The sequence below is a fragment of the Ahaetulla prasina genome, chromosome 12 (assembly GCF_028640845.1).
Source record: "Ahaetulla prasina isolate Xishuangbanna chromosome 12, ASM2864084v1, whole genome shotgun sequence".
Taxonomy (NCBI): Eukaryota; Metazoa; Chordata; class Lepidosauria; order Squamata; family Colubridae; genus Ahaetulla; species Ahaetulla prasina.
In genome coordinates this window covers 1,239,872-1,258,065 of record NC_080550.1, presented here as the reverse complement: position 1 = coordinate 1,258,065, position 18,194 = coordinate 1,239,872, and the positions used below count along the sequence as shown (strand labels likewise).

Below are 18,194 nucleotides of genomic sequence, written 5' to 3'. Positions count from 1 at the left end.
TGAAGTGTTTGCAGAGCTACTCAAGGGGCATAATTCCCAGAATAATAGACGGAACCTTGGGGGACTTCTAGACCAACCCCCTGCTCAGGCAGGAAACCTTACACTATTTCAGACTAATGTCCAATTGCTTCTTAGAAACCTCCAATGTTGGAACAGCCACAACTTCTGGAGGCAAATTGTTTCACTCATTAATTGTTCTGTCAGGAAATTCCTCCTTAATATGCTTTCCAATGCCTTTTCACGTAGTACGTTAGGATGTCAGAAAGCTAAGCTAGTTCTCCCACCAGCTTGCTTTTTGCTAAGTCTTGTCTTTAATAATAACAATGCAGCCACATGACAAATGCCATCCCTAATTTACACTGGGGAGTGAATATAAAAAGGCTGCTGTTTGCCCAGCTCAGCGCTGAAGATGCCAGAGAGAAGTCTGCGGGCAGCCACTGTGGTTGTAAAGTGTAATTTTCACTAGCAGGAGCATTTATTTTGTAAAAAAGATAAACGTCTTACAACATGAAACTTTATATAAACTACATATCTGTTCATTGATACATTCATTTTAATATAACCCTCCTTTTTCACTCTGCTTATTTCAACCTCTGCCAGTTTATTATTCATGTAGGGCCCAATCCCCAGGAAACTGCCCTGTGTAAGATGCCCAGCCTTGCCTGCCCTGGCACTTCCAGATCAGCTTCACAGGGTCTAAGCTGGAGGCCTTCCCCCCTCCTCCTTTAAAGGCTTTCAGCAGATCAGTCCCATCTTTCCACTTGCAAAAATGAATTTTTTTTAACATGGTAAAACTCGCTTCCGATGTCTCCAGTGCTCAAAGATAAAACTTTGAGGCACAATTTACAGATCCAAGGACAAATTCCATATTTTTTTTTTTTGGTCTGCTGCAAGAAGACTTAAAGGGAAAGATCATTTCAATAAAATGTGAACTTGAACTAGTCTATTTTGAAAGAATTCACAAGTTGCTATGCTGACCTTTCTTATAAACTCCACAATGGATTAAAGATAAAAAAGGGTTTTGTTGGGCACCGAAAGCTGCATTGGCAGCAATAATTGATGTACCAGATTGTGCTGGGGTAAAAGGTGTGCAAAACAAGATTGCAGCAGGTGAGCCCTATGGTAAAAATTCCTTTATACTTATTTTGAAGAAACTTCTTAAATTAATTTAAATTAGTTTAAAATGAGGAGCAGGGCATTTGGGGACACAGTGACCAGCAATCCATCCCTGGAACCCCAAGACTCCCTGCTTTCCTCCCAGCTGGCCTGCCTTTTGCAGAAAATCCCTTTTCCTAGCAAGTCTTCAGAGCCGCACAAGGGAGGGGCATTCAAAAATGTGTGTGAAGACCTTTAGGAGGAGAGCAAAAAGACGGCAGGGCAGATGTGCTGTTCCACACCCCTATTGCCAGTCCCTTGCACACACACACACACACATTCACAAATCATAACAGGCTGCTTGTAGGACTCTGCCTAATGGGATGCAGGGAGACCCCAAATTTTCAAAAAAAAAGAACTGGATGGGTTTGCATCACCTCTCCCGCAAACTCACCCAATTTTTAGTGATTTTAAGAAGAGGGTTTGGAAAGTGGAGGCAATGGGGGTTGGCTTCGGCAACAGGGCATGCTGATTAACTAGATATTTTTTGAGGAGTGCCCCCCCCCTTGCTGACCTTCCCATAATGGCCCAAATTAAGGGCTTTAAGCATCCAGGCAAAAGAGAATGGCAGCCTCCGCTCCCCCCTCGCCCCATAATAGCATATAGTTGCTGAAGAATGAAAATGAATCCAGGCCCTTCCAAGAGAAAACTGCGCACGCACACACACGCCAGGCCAGCAAGATTTGGGTGCTTGCTCTTGGCTTCTTTGCCACCCACTGCTTTGATTTACCAGGGAGAAGAAGGATGGCTGCGCTCTGAACAAATGGGACAAGGGCTCCTCACAAATGGCTGACAAGTAACAACAAATACAGATAGTCTTCCTCCTCTCTTCCCTTCTGAATTCCTCCTGGTGTGTTGCTCGAGTTGTCTCCTTTGCCATCTAGTAAGGCGTGTACCAGGCAGGTATCCTCCCACGGCCCCTGAAGAAGAAGTGGGTGCACAAAACTCCCATCATCAGTTTCATCATCTTCCCCTTTAGTCCACCTGCATCTTCATCCCAGTACAGAATGATAATTCAGGAAAAGATCTCCACCCTCTGCTTGCTCGTGGAGCTAATCACCCAGGGAGGTGGCACTCCCATCCTCCCTGAGGATCTGGGCTGGCTTAACCACTACCCCGTATTGACAAAAGCAGAAATGCAGTTTGGACTTCTGCAAGACTGAGATGGCAACCGTAAAACTAACAAGGTAGAGAAAAACAAACTAGAGGAACAGGAGGGAAAGTAGCCATTTAAAAACTAGAGCTATGCTGTAATTTGCAGCCAGATGAGAACTTTGGGTTTCCTTCAGACACAGAGTTAATGGAGTCAGGATTCAGCCTCATCCCACTCCAGGATAGTTTCCCAGAAAGGGTGCCATGTTGCCCACTCACCTGACTACTCTGCCACGGGGCCTGGAACGTTGCCCTCCACAGAAGCTGGCATGACGTGGTTGGGCTCCCCGTCCTCGGAAGCGACCCCTGGAACCACCGCGGTCTGTGGAGCTGATCCCTGGAAAGTTGGTTCTTTTGGGCAGCACCTGGTGCCAAAACAAGGTGGAGCCAAGGAAACAAGCGTGAGAATGTGGAAATAAGAAGACAGGCAATAAAAAACAGTCGCACCCAACTCTTTGGAAGGGAAATTAAAGTTAGTCAGCATATCAGCATTACATGCCAGCACTACGTACCAAAGATGGTGGCAGGTTGTGCAGCTGCGTCATGTGGTGGAAACCAAGCCATCCCTTTCAGACATAACACAGTTTCTCCGTGCAGGGCACACAGTCTGAATCCTGCCACTGTATCTTGTCAAACTGAACTTATGGGTTAGTGTTACAGTGCTTAAGGTTAAGGCATCTGCTGAAGTCAGCCAATTGAGTTACCAGCCTTGAATTTATCTGCCCAGCGGGGCTTCCAAAATTTCCAGGAAGGGCACTAAGTGTTTTAAAAGTGTTCTGCAGAAATGTGTTCCAATGAGCCACTCAGGGGAAGAGAAACTATGATGATGACAGAAGTTCAACCTGGACGGCAGTCAGCTTTTGAGAGACAGCAACCAAGGTCTCCAGGGAATCTTCAAGCAGGAATTAGGGGGTCAGAGATATCCTCTACCCAGCAACAACTCCCTGCTAATGGTAGGATCCTGCACCAGGACTGCCCCCCACCCCACAGGGCTTACCTTGATGATGCGGCCTCTGAATGTGCCTTCGTCCAGTTCCATGGCTGCTTTGAGAGAGCTTTGGTCAGCGAATTCTATGTAGGCATACCTGCAAGAAGAGAGGACATTAAATAAAAATAAATAACCCTTATTTTATTTTATGTCGTAAGCTGCCCAGAGTCGTTGAATATGAGATGAGTGGCAAATAAATCTGATAGATGAAATAGATGATAGCCCACCTGCCCTAGGAAACAAAGGCTCTGGACCAACCTGGGTAGGCAGCCCCTTCTTTTTTAACCAACTCTCCCCCCACCCTTTTCCCATAACAATCAGTCACTTGCCCTTTCGGATGGCCTGAGAACTTGTCACAAAGGATAGTCACTCGGTTGATCTGTCCACAGCTGTTGAAGTAGGACTCCAGTTCTTCGGCAGTTCCTCCATAATCTACCTGTGAAGATCACGCTCATGAATTCTGGTGTCCCTTGTTGGAGAGCCCTGTAGTCTTATCAGCATCCAGGACTCCACTTTGTGAAATGATTTATAGACCCAAGGCATCTGGGAGTAAATGCCCACAAATGCAGGGTCTAAGATCTGCTTCCTATCACGGGGAGAAAGTAAAAGCCGAAAGATTTATAGGATCTGAAGAGAAGCCAGAGTACCAGAGGGGTGGACTTAACAAAGCTGGTAAACAGGCAGTCCACTTGCTACTCTGCATTAGCAGTGTAGCCTCCTGGCTGATGTAATAATGCCGCCTAAATAAATAAATAACTGGGAGAAAGTCAGAAGGAAATGGAGCACCTCTCAGACAGAAGCCCACGATTCATGACAGATTCTGACACATACAGTAGGTATGATCTAAACCCTCTTTCTTTCTTACGTTTCCCACATAGATCGAGCGCTGGTCAGCCTCCACTTTCTTCTCGTTTATTCTAGGTAGCAGAAGATCTGCATAAGAAAGACAACTCCAGTAGTTAGGGAAAGGGTGGTCTTTGCAAGCCTTTTCAGCCCAATGCCCTCGTTGGCCAGCCTTTGAATATGGCACCTGATAATTTGAGGAGTTGCAATCCCCATGCTATTATTTCTGATCGTTTTCTTTCTTGAAACCTCAGATCAGAGCAGCCGCCCCCACTTGAGGAAGGGCCCAGGGGCAACCCCCATTGGACAGCCTTGCTTGAAAGGCACCGTACCTGGGTCTGAACTCACAAGGAGGGACTTGGCTTCGTTCTGTAGCTCCTGCAACCATTCATCATCCTTCTCCATTGCACGGACTTTGGCTTTGATGGCCTCCAGCTCCTTCACCCCAAGGGGAAGCCAAAGTAGAGGTGGAGCATGAGAAGCAGCCCTCTTCCCTGGACATGGCCCTTCCCAGCCCTCCAATGGTGCTGGTTTTTCCAAACTCCAACATTTTTGTCCTGGCAAGAAGTGTAGACCTGCCCCCACCCCCCACCCCCAATGTAGGCAGTGGAGGCCTAAGCCTTGAGGAGACCTTCCCATACAAGAGGCTCCCTCCGAGCTGACCCAAGTCTCAGGGTAAGACTCACTGGGTCTTCTGCCTGCTGAGCCTCTTTGTTGGCCCCTTCCACGGGAATCAAGGCCGAATCTTCTTCCATGGTTTTCTGCCAAGCAGAAATTTCAGCGGCGTCCCAGGGAGAATGGTCAGTGTCGGAAGCAGGAGGATCACACCACCAGGATCCAGATTCAAGGAAGGGACGGCTTGGGGAAAGTCACATCAGCAAGGTTAGGTACTTTGACTGCCTCGCCCTAGAAGGTGTCATGGTGGATTTCTTCCCTTTGCCTAGCCTTGACAGAGCAGCCGTGTTCTTCCTCTCCCCACCCAGACGCCTTTCTTTGGCTTCTTCCCTCAGTTCCCCACCTTCTCTAGGTGCCCCTCTTCTCATGCCCACTTGAGGGCCTGGCATCAGTGACCAAGAGCTTCTCAGACGAAGTCTAGTGCCTCTGAAGGACAAGCCTTCCAAATACGTGTGTGTATGTTGAGGAGGCTTTATCTGATGCAACCGGTCATAGTTTTTTGTTTTTCCGTAACAATATGAAGAAGTCATTTCTATAAAGATCCATCAATTTAATCTGCAACATCAAAGTTTCATTCTTTTCCATATCAAGCCTTCTTCTACTGTGACAGAGGGAGTTGGAAGTCATTGCTTCTTTTTCTTTCCCTATCTTTCCTCACTTTCCCTCCCCCTTCCTCCTCATCGTCCTCTTATTTATTTTTGTATTTTGTATTTTACAATACTTAATAAAATGTGATTGCGGAGAAGGCTTTAGCACACTTCACAAAGTGTGCAGAATCCACAAGATCACAACAGCAACTGCTGTGCAGGGGCTTCGAGCTGGCCTTGCAGACGAGCCAAGAGCCCGTGGGAGACGCTTTCCCTTCCCTGTGACCACTCCTAACCTTCCTCCAAAAATATCTCCATGGCTCCCTGCCCGCAAATTGCTGGGGAATGGAGTAAGACCCAGCTTATAATGGGAGCGGGCCAAGGAGAAAAAGCTGGGCTTAAGGGCTGTTTGTTTTTGAATGCATGACAACAATGGCTGTGCTGCTAGTTCAGATGAGGCTTTGGAAGCCTAAGGGCAGGGAGGTCGGCTGCAGAGCCTTCCCATGATGCACTCCTGGAGGCATCCCGTGGAGGTGAGCAAGACTTGCTCAGGCAAATATAGAGCTTCGTTGCAGAAGCAAAGGCAAAATGTTTTGCCATCTAAGCTTTACACACAAACACACATTGGTGCAAAATATTCAAGCATGACCCCTCCTAAGCAGTTTGGTCAGTCTATCTGTCTCCAAGAGCAAAAGTTGTTAGCTGTGCAATCCATTATTGTTACTCTTTCAGGACATTCCAAGTTGGTAGACATTGGCTGAAATCATGATTATACTAAGCCATGGCTTGTGTGCATGGCTTGTAACCCCTAAACCTTACTTAAGGCCCCAACAGTTACCAAAAGCAACAAGCCACTATGTTTTCAGAGTGAGCCAACATCCAAACTTCTGTGATTCTACCATGAAGGACCCTCTTAATTACAAAAATGAAGCCCTTGGAGAGGAGAAGTGATGTTCCTGCAAACAAGGAGACCAAGCCTACAGTCATATCTTACCTTGCCCCAAGTCCAAACATGATTAATCACACCTTTTTGGCAGCAAACCCTTGCCCGTTTCCCCCACCTATCAAGGCCAGGCAAAATTTGGAGGAAGCAACAGCTGAGGCAGAACCTCTGGAACTCCATTTGATCTCTTTAACAGCCAATCAGGTGCAGCATTTCATGGGGGGGGGGCGAGGCTAGCAGGGGAGGAAGAGCAAACAAACACCCTCCATCTTAACCTGAACTCAGGGCTGTTATTTGTGTCAATTCACTGATTTATACCCCATCTTCCCTTTGAGGAGCATCCAGACGGAGGGGTCTGTCCATGGGAGTCTGTGCAAACTGAGTTGAAGGGCAGGGGCCCCTTAAAACCCGGGAGAGCTGCTGTGGGTCAGTGAAGTCACTCCCGAATTAAGGGGGCAGAAGTCTGGCTTAAAGGCTGGATCCACACCTGGTCAAAGACCTATGAAAGGTTTGGTCGAATGGGACGTAGTTGGGGGGGAACCTGCATCTCATTAAGCCAGATCCAACCAAACACTTGATCTCGCACACCCCGGATTCCCTATCTCCTGCTGGGTTTCAGTGGCCGGACTTGTACGGCTAAGCCCTAAGGTGGCTACTTTGGGTTTGGCTTAGCGAGCTGGGCGAAAGAAGCCTTCCCCACTCCTATGCTGGCTATTTAAAGCCTGTTGGGAGCTATCTCAAGCTGAGGTGCTGGCCTGGGAATCTAAGCGGACTGCAAGGTCGTTCTTTCATTTCTTCTGCTGCGGTGTGCAAGTGGGCTTTTGTGGACACAGGAGAAATGGAGACAATTGCATGATATTAAACCATCTTTATTACACAGATACAGAGTTAAGAACAGACATAACCTGAATCATAAAGTTTACATCTTCCACGGGTCAAACATACAGTACATTTAGAGAAAGCAGGAAACCACAGGGGAAAGGGGGGAAGGAGAGCATGCCAAGAGAAGGGCTCCCCAAACTCAACCCTTCTACCACTTAGTCATTTCTCTGGAATGGCCACAGAAACCCATAAACACCGAGGTGGGGCGGGTGGGGGGAGGAAGAGGGGACCTGGGTTCTCTTTTGCTTTTAATTTGATTTGTTTAGATTTCTATGATTTTCCTCTTTTGACACATCTTTACAAGCATTCACACATGCTCCCATCTTGCTCGGTACAAGCAATGGCCCTCCTCATCCCCAAACCCTTTGATTCAAGTATTGCACAGTTCTACGAGCGATTTGCTTGCTGGGCACCCTGAGAACAGTGCTTCTCCTCCACCCTGGGGAGGATGGGGGCTCCTTTCTGCCCTGTAACTGGCAGCTTCCGAGTCTTTTGGCAGAGACACTCGAGGCCTGGGACAAGACCCAGGAATGTGCCACCTCTGACCCGAATCCAGTGTGCTTTCCTGCCAGGAAGAGAGCCGGCTGTGAGAGGTGAGCCAGCTTGAAACTCAAATGAAGGAGAACTTTGGTTCTCTGAGCTCCCCATCCACAAGAACTATGAGGAAATGAGTGAGAGCCACAGAGAAGGATTGGGATCGTGTTCTCCACCCCTAATCCTGAACCAGAGCTCTGGGCTGGGGAGGGGAGGGGAGGGGGGCGGAAGACTACGTGAGGATGGGTGATGGATTGGTTTCCAGCTGATGAGGTTCAGCAAAGTCTTTAAAGCTAGGTTGGTGCTGGGATTATTTTTCCACCAGCTGCTCTGTGCTTCTTTCCTCTTTGCCTTGTGTTCCACTCTCTGAGCCAAGGTTCTATCCTGAGAGACAGAAGGACCCATCTGGTCACCATGACACAGCCGCGCTGGCCATCTGCAGAGCCCTCACATGGGAAGAGCATCTGTTTTCAAGAAAATGGGGATGTGACCTCAGTCCGCTCCCACAGGCCTCTGGAACAGCTTCCTTCCTTCAGGACAAACCAGCCTACTCTTCCCACCTCATGTTCTCACACGAGGAAGCCATCACGCTGGTGGCATCCACATGGTCCCCTTGACCCTGGAGACCCAACTGATGAGCCAAGCAGATCCTTTCCTTCCTATTTGCTCCGCAGGCAAAGGGAGCCGATCACTCAGGATCAGCAGGGGAGAAGTATGCCTGCTTTACCCGATGGCTTCTTCCTGCCATTATACCGACCTGTAAATCAAGCCCACAAATAACAGTGGCCCTATTGGATCACACCACTAGTGACCCACAGGGAGAAGGCCCATCTTCTGAAGTCATCCCAGCCTCTTCCCAGGAGAAAAGATAAATCTCCCTAGCAGAGAAGGATTAAGAGATGGAGAGCTGCAAAGAAGGGAATTCAAGGGCATCGTAAACTGAGTCAGCATGGAAAGAAGCGATCTCCGTCTCAAGAGTTGGGAACTTTCATTATGTGGAAGCATAAAGAAAGAAGAAGGAAGCAAAGAAGGATGGAGCAAAAATCATCAACCAGCTAAAGAAGCAATGCATCCTTTGATCTACAGGAGACCCATGAAATTATCGCTCAAGAAGACAAGAGCAACCTATAGTTACAGCAAATTGGTTTTTTTTTCACGTGGCACATTCAGTACCAACTGCCTTCCTCACAAATAACCCAAATCAATGTTGCAATATGAGCAAAGGATTCCCTGGTTTGGCTCGTTTTTCAGAGATTCTCAGGAACGACGCAGAGCGCCGGCTCACAGATGGATTCAACAGCCTGTCAAAATCCCTGGGAAAAGTCAACTTGGAAATAGCTGCGTGAAGTTGATCTGAGCCAGCCCAAAAGGATGTACAATTTCCCACATTTACAAAGTGGCCTTTTCCTTGTAAAAAGGTCGCCCTGCTTTTAGCTTTGCAACTGGCTTCATTCACAAGTAAGAGTTTGCAGATGGGCTTCAAGGCATTCCTAGGCTGCAGCCCAAAACACTCTGGCTCAGATTAGATCCCTCCGAACTCACTGACACTTAATTCAGCTGCCACCGCTACACTGGCCACCAATTCAGGCCATCATGTCAAGTGAAATCTAAGTGATAACATTTTATCATAGCTCTGAGAATTGGGAGACTTACTTGAAACTCTGGCAGAGACATTCCCTTCTCTTCCCCATTTGCTTTTAATTTGCACGAAAACCTATTTATCTCTTGGGATACTGTAAATTCCCAAGAATTCCTGCCTGCCTTTGGGTTCCCAGTGAGTCAGAAAGAGACAACAACACAGCCACTGCCCAGAAAAAAGACTGCTGGCACGCCAAACAAGAGACGGACCAGCCAGCCCAAGATGGCCATAATCCCCTCTCCCCTTGACCCATCACCTCTCTGAACATCAAGACCTCAACCAGCACAGGGTCAGGACTCCAGGGCTTCAGAAGTGCAAACCACAGTAGTTCAAAGCGAACCCATAATCCACATTATGCAACTCCGTCTAACTGAGAGAGATGAGCCCCTTGCAAGAATAACCGTTCCTTCTGGTGAAAGAAATGCCTCATATATGTGGCCAGAGGAGAAGAAGAGGTGTGGAGATGCTTGAATTTGGAGAGAACAGAAGGAACGCCCTGAACTGGGAGAAAACCCTGCAATGCTCTGGAGACCTCGGTCTCTTTCCCTGCCTGACCCTTTCCCAGGCTGGAGTGGACCCGGGGTTGACGTGAGGGGCCAGTCAGAAGTGAGGAGGAGGAGGAACATAAGATGAAGGCAAGAAGTACCATGGAGGCAGTGGCTGGAATAATGGTAGCACCATCCCATTTGGATGACCTCTGGAGGTATTGGACGACAACCCTCATGCTCCCCAGCCAGAAAGGCCTGCAGGCCAAGCAACTGGAAGGGGAGGAAGCTGGACGAGGCTGTTTAAGGGGGATAAAAAAGATTCCTTGAGAAAACTCCGAGTTCTGCACGTCTAGAAAATTCCCCCTTCTCCTGAGCACAGCAGTGGCTCTTCCTAGGAAAATCCCATTTCCCCACCTGCGACATCCTTTCGTGGTTGTCTGTTTCCATTATTTGGCCAAATGTCTCTTCTCCTCACCATCATCACCATTCTGATTATTAGCAATATTTTTGGAACTTTTTGCAAAGACTATTTACATTCACATTAAAAGTACAACATTTCTGCCCTGAACTCCTGGCTGGGCCATCTGTAAGGAGTCCCCCCCTGTCCCCCCCTGCAGCCATGCCGTTCCCCCCTCCCCCCCATATTGCACTCCCGTCCTCAGTGCTTTGTACAGTGATGCAAAGAATGTGACCATTGGATACTGTGGTTTCCTCCTCCCCTCCCACCTCCTCCCCAGGCAAACATCTGTTGGTTTCCTCCAGAAAGAGCCTGATGAACCCAGAATGGCATCGGAAGACCAAAGGCTGCAGGAGCTGCAGGAGGGAGGGAAGGAGGCGCCCGGTCTTCAGAAGAGGAGAAGAAAAGAGAAGACGCCTCTCTGAAGAAGGAAACGGCAAAACACCTGCCTGGGAAGATGGCTGGAGAGCAGAGAAGGGGTGGGGGGGAGTTAGGTGATAGAGGTGAAAAGCAGAGATCTTCTGCCCGGGAACCAAACTAGCCAAGGGAAGGCAGGCAGGCAGGCAGGCAGGGCTGAATCTGGAACAGGCTGTGTGGTGGCTGTTTAACACAACAGGTTTTGATAGCCTCACACTTTCTCTCTCCTCTCTCTGTCACACATATACATACAAACGCACCTCCTCACACTCACAAAAGTGTTGAATACTTGGTTTTGTTTTTTGTTTTATTCTACGAAAATTTCTCCGAATCCCACGGTTGCACGTCTCCAGGATGACATCGGAGTAGGCCGAGGTCCGTGTGCAATGAGGTGCCCCCCTTCCCCTCTCCCCTCCAGGAACACAAAGGCGTAGAAATGACACCAGCCGTGGCAGCCGCGGCCTCTGCCAAGCGGTGGGTAGAAAGTTGCAGAGAGATGCGGGACTCCTCTGTTCACAAAAACCTAATAAATAAAGCCTCTGTACTGAGGAAGAAGAAGTCAATCGCAGGAAGAAAAGGGGGAGGGGAGGAAGAAAGAAACTTTGGCAGTGGAAAAAAGTTTGGATTCTTTTTTTTTCTGTTTTTGGATTTCCTTTGGAGCAGAGGTGAAAATGGTATTTCTTGGCTAACTAGCAAGGTAGTTTACAGGTAAGCTTCCTTTACTTGGTTTTGTGGGTACTTTTTGGATTTTTTTTCTTTCTGTTTTACTTAAAGCCAAAGAGTTTGATGTTTTTATTGTCTATTTTTATTTTTTTACAAAAAGGAAAAAAAAAGGCTTGCTTTTTGTAACTGAAATCCATTTTTCCCTGCCTTCTTCTGCCCCTTTTCTCTTTCGGGAGTAGGGGCTTTCATTCTTTTTATTTCCATGAACGCACCTCCGGCAGGAGGCGGAGGGAGCCTCGTCCCGTTGCCCTTCCCTGTCCCCAAGTCAAGAGGTGGGGATACCTGCTGATGCCTCATCCGAGGAGGAGGAGGAGAAGAAAAAGAAAAGAAAAACAACAATCCACCTTCAATTCCCCCACATCCCATGGGTGGGAAGTCGAGTCTCCCATCGTCATCACTGTCTTTGAAGAACGGACGAGGCTCGGCGCTTGCCTTAACTCCATTTAAAGCCAGGTCTGAGGATTCGTGAGGATTCTGTCGTAGAGTTAGAGGTTGCTCTGGAGGTCAAACACGTGTCAGGTAGCTGAGGATTTGCATTGAATGCAGTTTTCTGTTTTGTTTTTTCCCCATTTGGAGAACAGTGGTAGCAGCAGCAGCAGTGATGGTTCCCTTGTGTCTCTCGCCTAGCGGGACGTGGTGTCCAACGGGGCTGGGGTTGCTGGCGTGCCAGAACGCGAGACGGTGGCAGAGCTTGGATCGCTCGAGCTCCCTCCCAGGGCCACGCCGGGGATGGAACTGGTCACGGCCACCCCGTCTGGCTGGGCGGGAGCCCCGGGCAGCCCAACCGGGCCGGAAGAGCCCGTCCCGACAGAAGATTGGAGGCTCTGAAGGGTCTGTCCACAGACGTGATGATGCTTCTCCCAGTCTTTGTGCTGGCAGAAGGAGCCGCAGTAGCGCGCAGTGTTGCATCCGCTGCAGGTCTCGCTGGCCTTGCGCCCGCAGTTCCAGCAGCTCTGCAGGAGAAGGCGAAAGCACAGAGATCAGCGTGGAGCGAAAGACAAGCGTGGGGGACAAGAGGCCCTCTACTCTTCACCAGGCACCAGACACACGGTCCGTCTCTCCCGTGGCGGATTCACAAAGGGCTGTGGCTGCGCTCCAGACTGTGCTCAACTCCTACAGTTTAGGACAAGGCCAAACCACAGGGGGGAAGCCACGAGACCAACACACGCCTGGCTCCGAGTCATGGCTGCTTGCAGCCCGTTACTCTGGCCCTCGGCTCCAGGTCGGGACTAGAGAGAGTCACTACCTCACTGGAGTCCTCCTGTTGGTTAATGACGGTCAAAGCATCCTCGGAGGCTTGGCGCTTGGCTTCGGCCAGGGCCCGCTCCATCTTGGCCCGCTCCGTAGTGATCAGCTCGTGCGCCTTCCTCTCCGCGTCCGAGACGGCCTTCTGCAGCTCCGACATGGCCTGACGCTTTACCTCGTTCACGGCTTCTTCTGAAAGGCAGAAATCATAGAGGGGCCTCAGTCAGGGCAGGTAACACCAAAGAAAGCAACACGCTGCTGCTTTGAAGGAGGTTTGAGATCTTCCCCAAAAAAGGAGGGTCAATCTGTGGCCCCAGGGTCCCCTTCTGTGGCCCTTTCAGGCCACACTGACCTGGATTGCTAAAACTGGCAGCTAGTTTCAGGAGAGAATTATAAGAACTGTAGTTTAAACTCTAAAATAAGCACCACACTGTCAAAAAACAGGTCTTGCTGTTTCTACCCTAAACAGCTTCACCCCCTTCGTAATTCATTCTTACAGACCCTCCCCAGGGAGACCGGGACAAGCCAAGCCACCCAAGTGGCATTCACACAACAGCCCCCACCAGATGACTGACTAAGCCATTTTCAGGTTTCACCCAACCCACTGAATTGTAGCCTGGATTTGCCTACAAGAAAAAGCTAACTGAGGCTAGTGCTCCACTAGTACATTTGTTGTTGTATGAAAGGAGCCACTAGCTAGCTTTTGAGCTGGCATGATGAAGGGAGCTGTGCAAATTCAGTGGCAGAATCCGTCAGAGGAAAGAGGCAACTTTAATCCCTCCTCCCGTCCTGATGTTTAAGCAGAGATTGCATTGCACCCCAAAGGGACCAAACCCCACTTCACCCCATTTTTTGTGGTGGGAAAGCAAGGCTGGCCACGGATTCCTCTGCACCATTTTCTGGTGCGGGGGGAGCCCACCAGAACACAATCAGCTATTTCAGATAGCTGCACCACGGGGGGGGGGATTCCAGCCCAAAGAGGCACCTGCCCAGCCCTTGGTGGGGGTAAAGAGCCAGGGGGGTTCCAGAGATTGCTCGTCCCATGGATATTTTTTTGGCTTTTGCTTGGTAACACAAGAGCCAATTTTCTGCGAGAAGTGTTTCCTCACTTCCCCCAAAACTCACCAGCTTTTCTCCAGATTTCTTCCGGCATGTAGCCAGACAGGGGCCTGGATACAAATTCACGATGAGCATCTGGGGAAATAGCAGAATGAGAAAAATCTGTTTAGAAGCGTTGAATGAACTGACTTGCTATTTAATGCTTTGAAAAACTCAAGCATGGTCAAGCTTGTCTTATTGGCATCCCTGACTGGACCCTGGAGAGTTGCGGGGAGGGGGGGGATTGTGGCTGCCTCTGGGGAAGCCTCTGTTTATGACTAACAGCCAAGAGGGGGGTGGGCACCCAAAGGCATCTGCAAAGAGGTGTGGGGGGGAAATACCACATGAGGATCTTGGCAGCAAGGATCAGGGTCCAGCTCTGTTGAGCTCAGAGGCTGTGGTGCCCAGAAGCCAAGTGGATACCAGGGAGAAAGTCTGGGGCACCCTAGTGGGCAGCAGAGTGGTGCAAAGAGGGGATCCCTCCTAACAGCCACATAAAAACCCTTGCCCAAGGTGTGACCCCTTGAAAGTCATCTCAGTTGGTGGAACGCATCCAGGACTTCTAAGAATTCATTCTAGACTGACTAAGTTAGACCTTACATTCAGCCCATCCCGTGGCTTGCTTTCATCAGCTTTAAGGTGGCTTCGCCCAGCCTTTATTTTTTTTTTTTAAAAAAAAGTTTTATTTTTACAATCGTATCAAATAATTCATCCAATGTACAGTTATATACAATTAGTCGGGCTTGCCCAGTCACCACCCCCCTTTTTAACACTCTTCCCTCTTCTACCTTCTTTTACTTTCCAAACCTTCCTCTCCTTCTCTTATCTACATCCTCTCCTCCCTCCACCCCACACCTTTCTTCTCCCTCTTCTACCCCTCTTCCTTCCTCTTCTCCTCTTTCCTACCTCCTACTCTCTCCTCTTTTCTCCCTCCCCACCGTTCTAAAATGGTAACTGGGCAGACCCGACCCTACATTAATTATATTTATACATCTTCAATAATCCCTGTACATTAACCATCACTCCATCTCTACCCTCAAACCCCCCAGTTCCCTCCCCTTACCCCCACCCTCCACCCCGACTTCCCAGAACAAAATGCAGGGTATCAAAACTAACAATCATAATCCAAAATAATTCGCCCAGCCTTTCTGATTGGCAGAATGTGGGGGATGGCTTGGCTTGTTCTGCAAACCCAGCTGATGGGGCTTACTCCTTAAACCACAATTCAGACCACACAAACTGGACTTTGTTTTCATCAGATGCCCCAGCAGATGTTGAGGCAAGGAGAATGCAGGAAAGGTTCCTCTCCACTCACTCCCAGTTTTTAGTGCAGTCATGACAGATGGAGGTGGGATGGCAGCCTAGTTGTCCTCTGCCTCCCCATTCTCTCACCCCCCCCCACACACCCCTCCGTTCTTCCAAGAGGCCCTGGAAGTGAGGGCTGTTGGAAAGGCCCGACTCCAGAGAGAGCCTATGGCAGGCAGAAGGAGCTCCCTCCACAGACAAGACCCTGTTCAGAACGGGAGGAGGGTGGCCTCCATGGAGGGCGGGGGGGGGGGGGCTGAGCCCACCTCCTCCCTTGCTGGCGTACCTAGCAGTGGCGCCTCCAGGTTGGCAGTGCTGCTGAGGGGGCGGCTGGCAGGGCTCGGCCCCTTCTTCATGTCTTCAGCGTCGCTGTAGCGGCGGATCCAGTGGTTGAGCTCCTCACGGTCAGCCTCCTGGCAGCGGCGCAGAACGGTGAGGGACCGGCGTGTCTTCTCCACCATGTCCATGATGCAGTTCAGGAGCTGCAGGGAGGAAGACCACATGTGACAGGCTGCCTGGGACAGCCTGGTCTCCTTTTCCAGCCCATTGTGCAGATGAGAAAAAACAGCACTGCTCTCCATCTCCCCCTTCCCTCCCTGCCCCCCTCCTCCTCCTTCACCAGGTAGCTCAGGAGGGACCCTCCCATCCATCTAGCCTGCTTGGGGGTCAGTTGCAACTGACCCTCAGCTGCTTCTCCTTTTCTGCTGGCCCCTCCTAAACTTTGTGGGTTATTTCTCATGCAATCTGCATCTGATGAATGAACCAGGGCAGAAGTGACTGGAAATAAGGTGGGGGGGGGGACCCTCTTGTTTGCTATCTTGAGAGTGCTTCATTCAGATCAGAAAAAGGGGGAGGCCAAGTAAATAGAAAAAAAGCGACTGACTCATCCATGCTTCAGGATCGGAGCAGGGAAGGGGGGGAGGGGCAGGCTTGGGATTCACAAGGCACAACAGGAAAGGGCCGCAGCAGCTCCCACGGACCAATTGCCAAGGTTTCATTTTCTCCCGAGGTGTTCAACTTCCAGGCAGACCACCCTCCACCAGCAGAACCTGCGGATTTCCCCCAGTTCTGGTAACCCTTTTGCAAGCCTCTGCTGGTTGGATCATAAGCCAGACCACAAGGTTTGATCTTCCTACAGTAGCTTCTTACCCAGTGACAGGGATTGTCAATCACGGTGCCCACCCTTGGAACATCATTGCTTGCCAGGACCAAGATGGGCTCCTGTCCTGCCGGCCTTTAGGAAGGGCCCGAAGACTGTCCTGGGGCCTTGTCTCTGGGGAGCCAACAGTGGCGCTGAGTCTTGGCAAGGCTTGTATTAAATGGATGTGAGGTTTGGTACTCAGCTACCGATGTGGTTAGGTTTTAGGTTTCCTTGAGTTTTTAATAGTGGTTTTGTATAGTCATTGTGTTTATTCATACTTTTTATGGTATCTGATGTTTTTAATGGTCATGAGCTTCCCAGAGTCACACGAGATGTACAAATTCAATAAACAATTAAAATTTAAAGCCGTTGTACGTACATTGTTGAGGTGCTTCCACTCTTCAGCCCATTCTCTCTCAGTCAGCCGATGGTCGATCACCTCCTCTTGCCGGGAACTGTGGACGGCTGCAGGGATGGAAGGACAGGACCTCAACCCTCCCAGAAGCCACCAGTCCCTGGGGAACCACAGGCCATTCCCCCAAATTCCTGTCAGCAGGCCCAACTTCCACAACTGCCTCCCCAGAAAGGACTGAATTCCATTTGAATAGAATAGAATTCTTTATTGGCCAAGTGTGATTGTGAAAAGATACGTTCATCAAGGTACAACACTTAACATCACTAAATGATAGTCATAGGGTACAAATAAGCAATCAGGAAACAATATCAATATAAATCGTAAGGATCCAAGCAACAAAGTTACAGTCATACAGTCATAAGTGGAAGGAGATGGGTGATGGGAACGATGAGAAGATTAATAGTAGTGCAGATTTAGTCAATAGTTCGACAGTCTGGAGGGAATTATTTGTTTAGCAGAGAGAGGGTATTCGGGGAAAAACTGTTGTTTCTAGTTGTTCTGGTGTGCAGTGCTCTATAGAATGTCATTTTAAACCAAATTCTGTTCATGACATACTGCTAGGATGACTACTTCCTGGGTGTTTCACCATATTTAAAGACTGAGGAGTGTCCCAGGAACAGTGGTGGGTTTCAAATTTTTTTACTACCGGTTCTGTGGACGTGGCTTGGTGGGTGTGGCAGGGGAAGGTTACTGCAAAATCCCCATTTCCTCCCGATCAGCTGGGACTCGGGAGGCAGAGAATAGACGGGGGCGGGGCCAGTTAGAGGTGGTATTTACCAGTTCTCCAAACTACTCAAAATTTCCGCTACCGGTTCTCCAGAACTGGTCAGAACCTGCTGAATATCACCTCTGCCCAGGAACCTCTTTGCTTTGATGGCTTGCAGGGGGCTCCGGGACCCCTGCTGTGCAGGGACATCATCAGAGGTGCTCTTTGCTTCTGCCATCTCCTAAAGAGGGGAGCTTTGTTTGCAGCAAAGAAGCAAAGACCCCCTTTGTCTGCTTGGCAAGCATTGTTCTCCACCCCTACTTAAACCTGGAGGGGTGCAGGGGGGGAGGGGATGGTGAGCCCCAACTAAGCTCTTTTGCGCACCATCCTTCTCTCTTCTTCCCAGCTCTTCCAAGGATCCTCCATTGCCTGGGTCCAATCCTGCAGTGCTCAAGCTTCCTCTCTTTTTGGGGACCCGCCCACCAAGGCCACTTTTCCCTGCTGGCCTCCCCCCGCCCGCTGCTCCCGTGTGCTCTCTCACCGGCTGGCCGGGGATGCTCCCGAAGGTCCCGAGGATCTGGAGGGCGGTAGGTGTCCCGGTAGCGATGGGCCACAGCCATGTCCTCCAGGCGGTAGTGCTGGGGGGGAGGAGGGGTGGGGTGGGGCAGCCCATTGGGCTGATGGCTGAGCCCATTGCTGGGGCTGTACCGCTGGGCAGGGCTTAGGGTGCAAGGCCTTTTGCTGAGGTGCTCTGGATGCAGGGAGTCGCGGTCCAAGCCGTTCTCTTTGGTCCTGTGCCAC

The 18,194-nt window shown here is 49.8% G+C and overlaps 2 protein-coding genes across 10 annotated transcripts in view; both read right to left on the bottom strand.

Annotated features, from left to right (window-relative positions):
- Positions 1-146: 146 nt before the first annotated feature.
- On the bottom strand, positions 147-6,414 carry PABPN1L (PABPN1 like, cytoplasmic). Its single transcript, XM_058155151.1, has 8 exons — positions 6,395-6,414; positions 4,825-4,996; positions 4,471-4,576; positions 4,161-4,228; positions 3,625-3,731; positions 3,305-3,392; positions 2,527-2,672; positions 147-2,075 (listed from the first exon to the last, which is right to left on the bottom strand). The coding sequence occupies exons 1-8, from the start codon at positions 6,412-6,414 to the stop codon at positions 2,036-2,038; spliced, it is 747 nt and encodes a 248-aa protein (XP_058011134.1). The 3' UTR covers positions 147-2,035.
- A 4,122-nt stretch (positions 6,415-10,536) lies between these two features.
- The window catches only part of CBFA2T3 (CBFA2/RUNX1 partner transcriptional co-repressor 3), a 54,821-nt gene continuing 47,163 nt past the window's right edge, over positions 10,537-18,194 (bottom strand). For all 9 annotated transcript variants that reach the window (XM_058155106.1, XM_058155107.1, XM_058155108.1 and 6 more), the window contains 6 exons: positions 17,935-18,185; positions 16,652-16,737; positions 15,418-15,613; positions 13,854-13,922; positions 12,730-12,920; positions 10,537-12,436 (listed from right to left, as the gene is read on the bottom strand). In XM_058155106.1, coding sequence (XP_058011089.1) covers positions 12,107-12,436; positions 12,730-12,920; positions 13,854-13,922; positions 15,418-15,613; positions 16,652-16,737; positions 17,935-18,185 — 1,123 coding nt within the window. In that variant the 3' untranslated portion in view covers positions 10,537-12,106. The remainder of the gene's footprint in view (positions 12,437-12,729; positions 12,921-13,853; positions 13,923-15,417; positions 15,614-16,651; positions 16,738-17,934; positions 18,186-18,194) is intronic.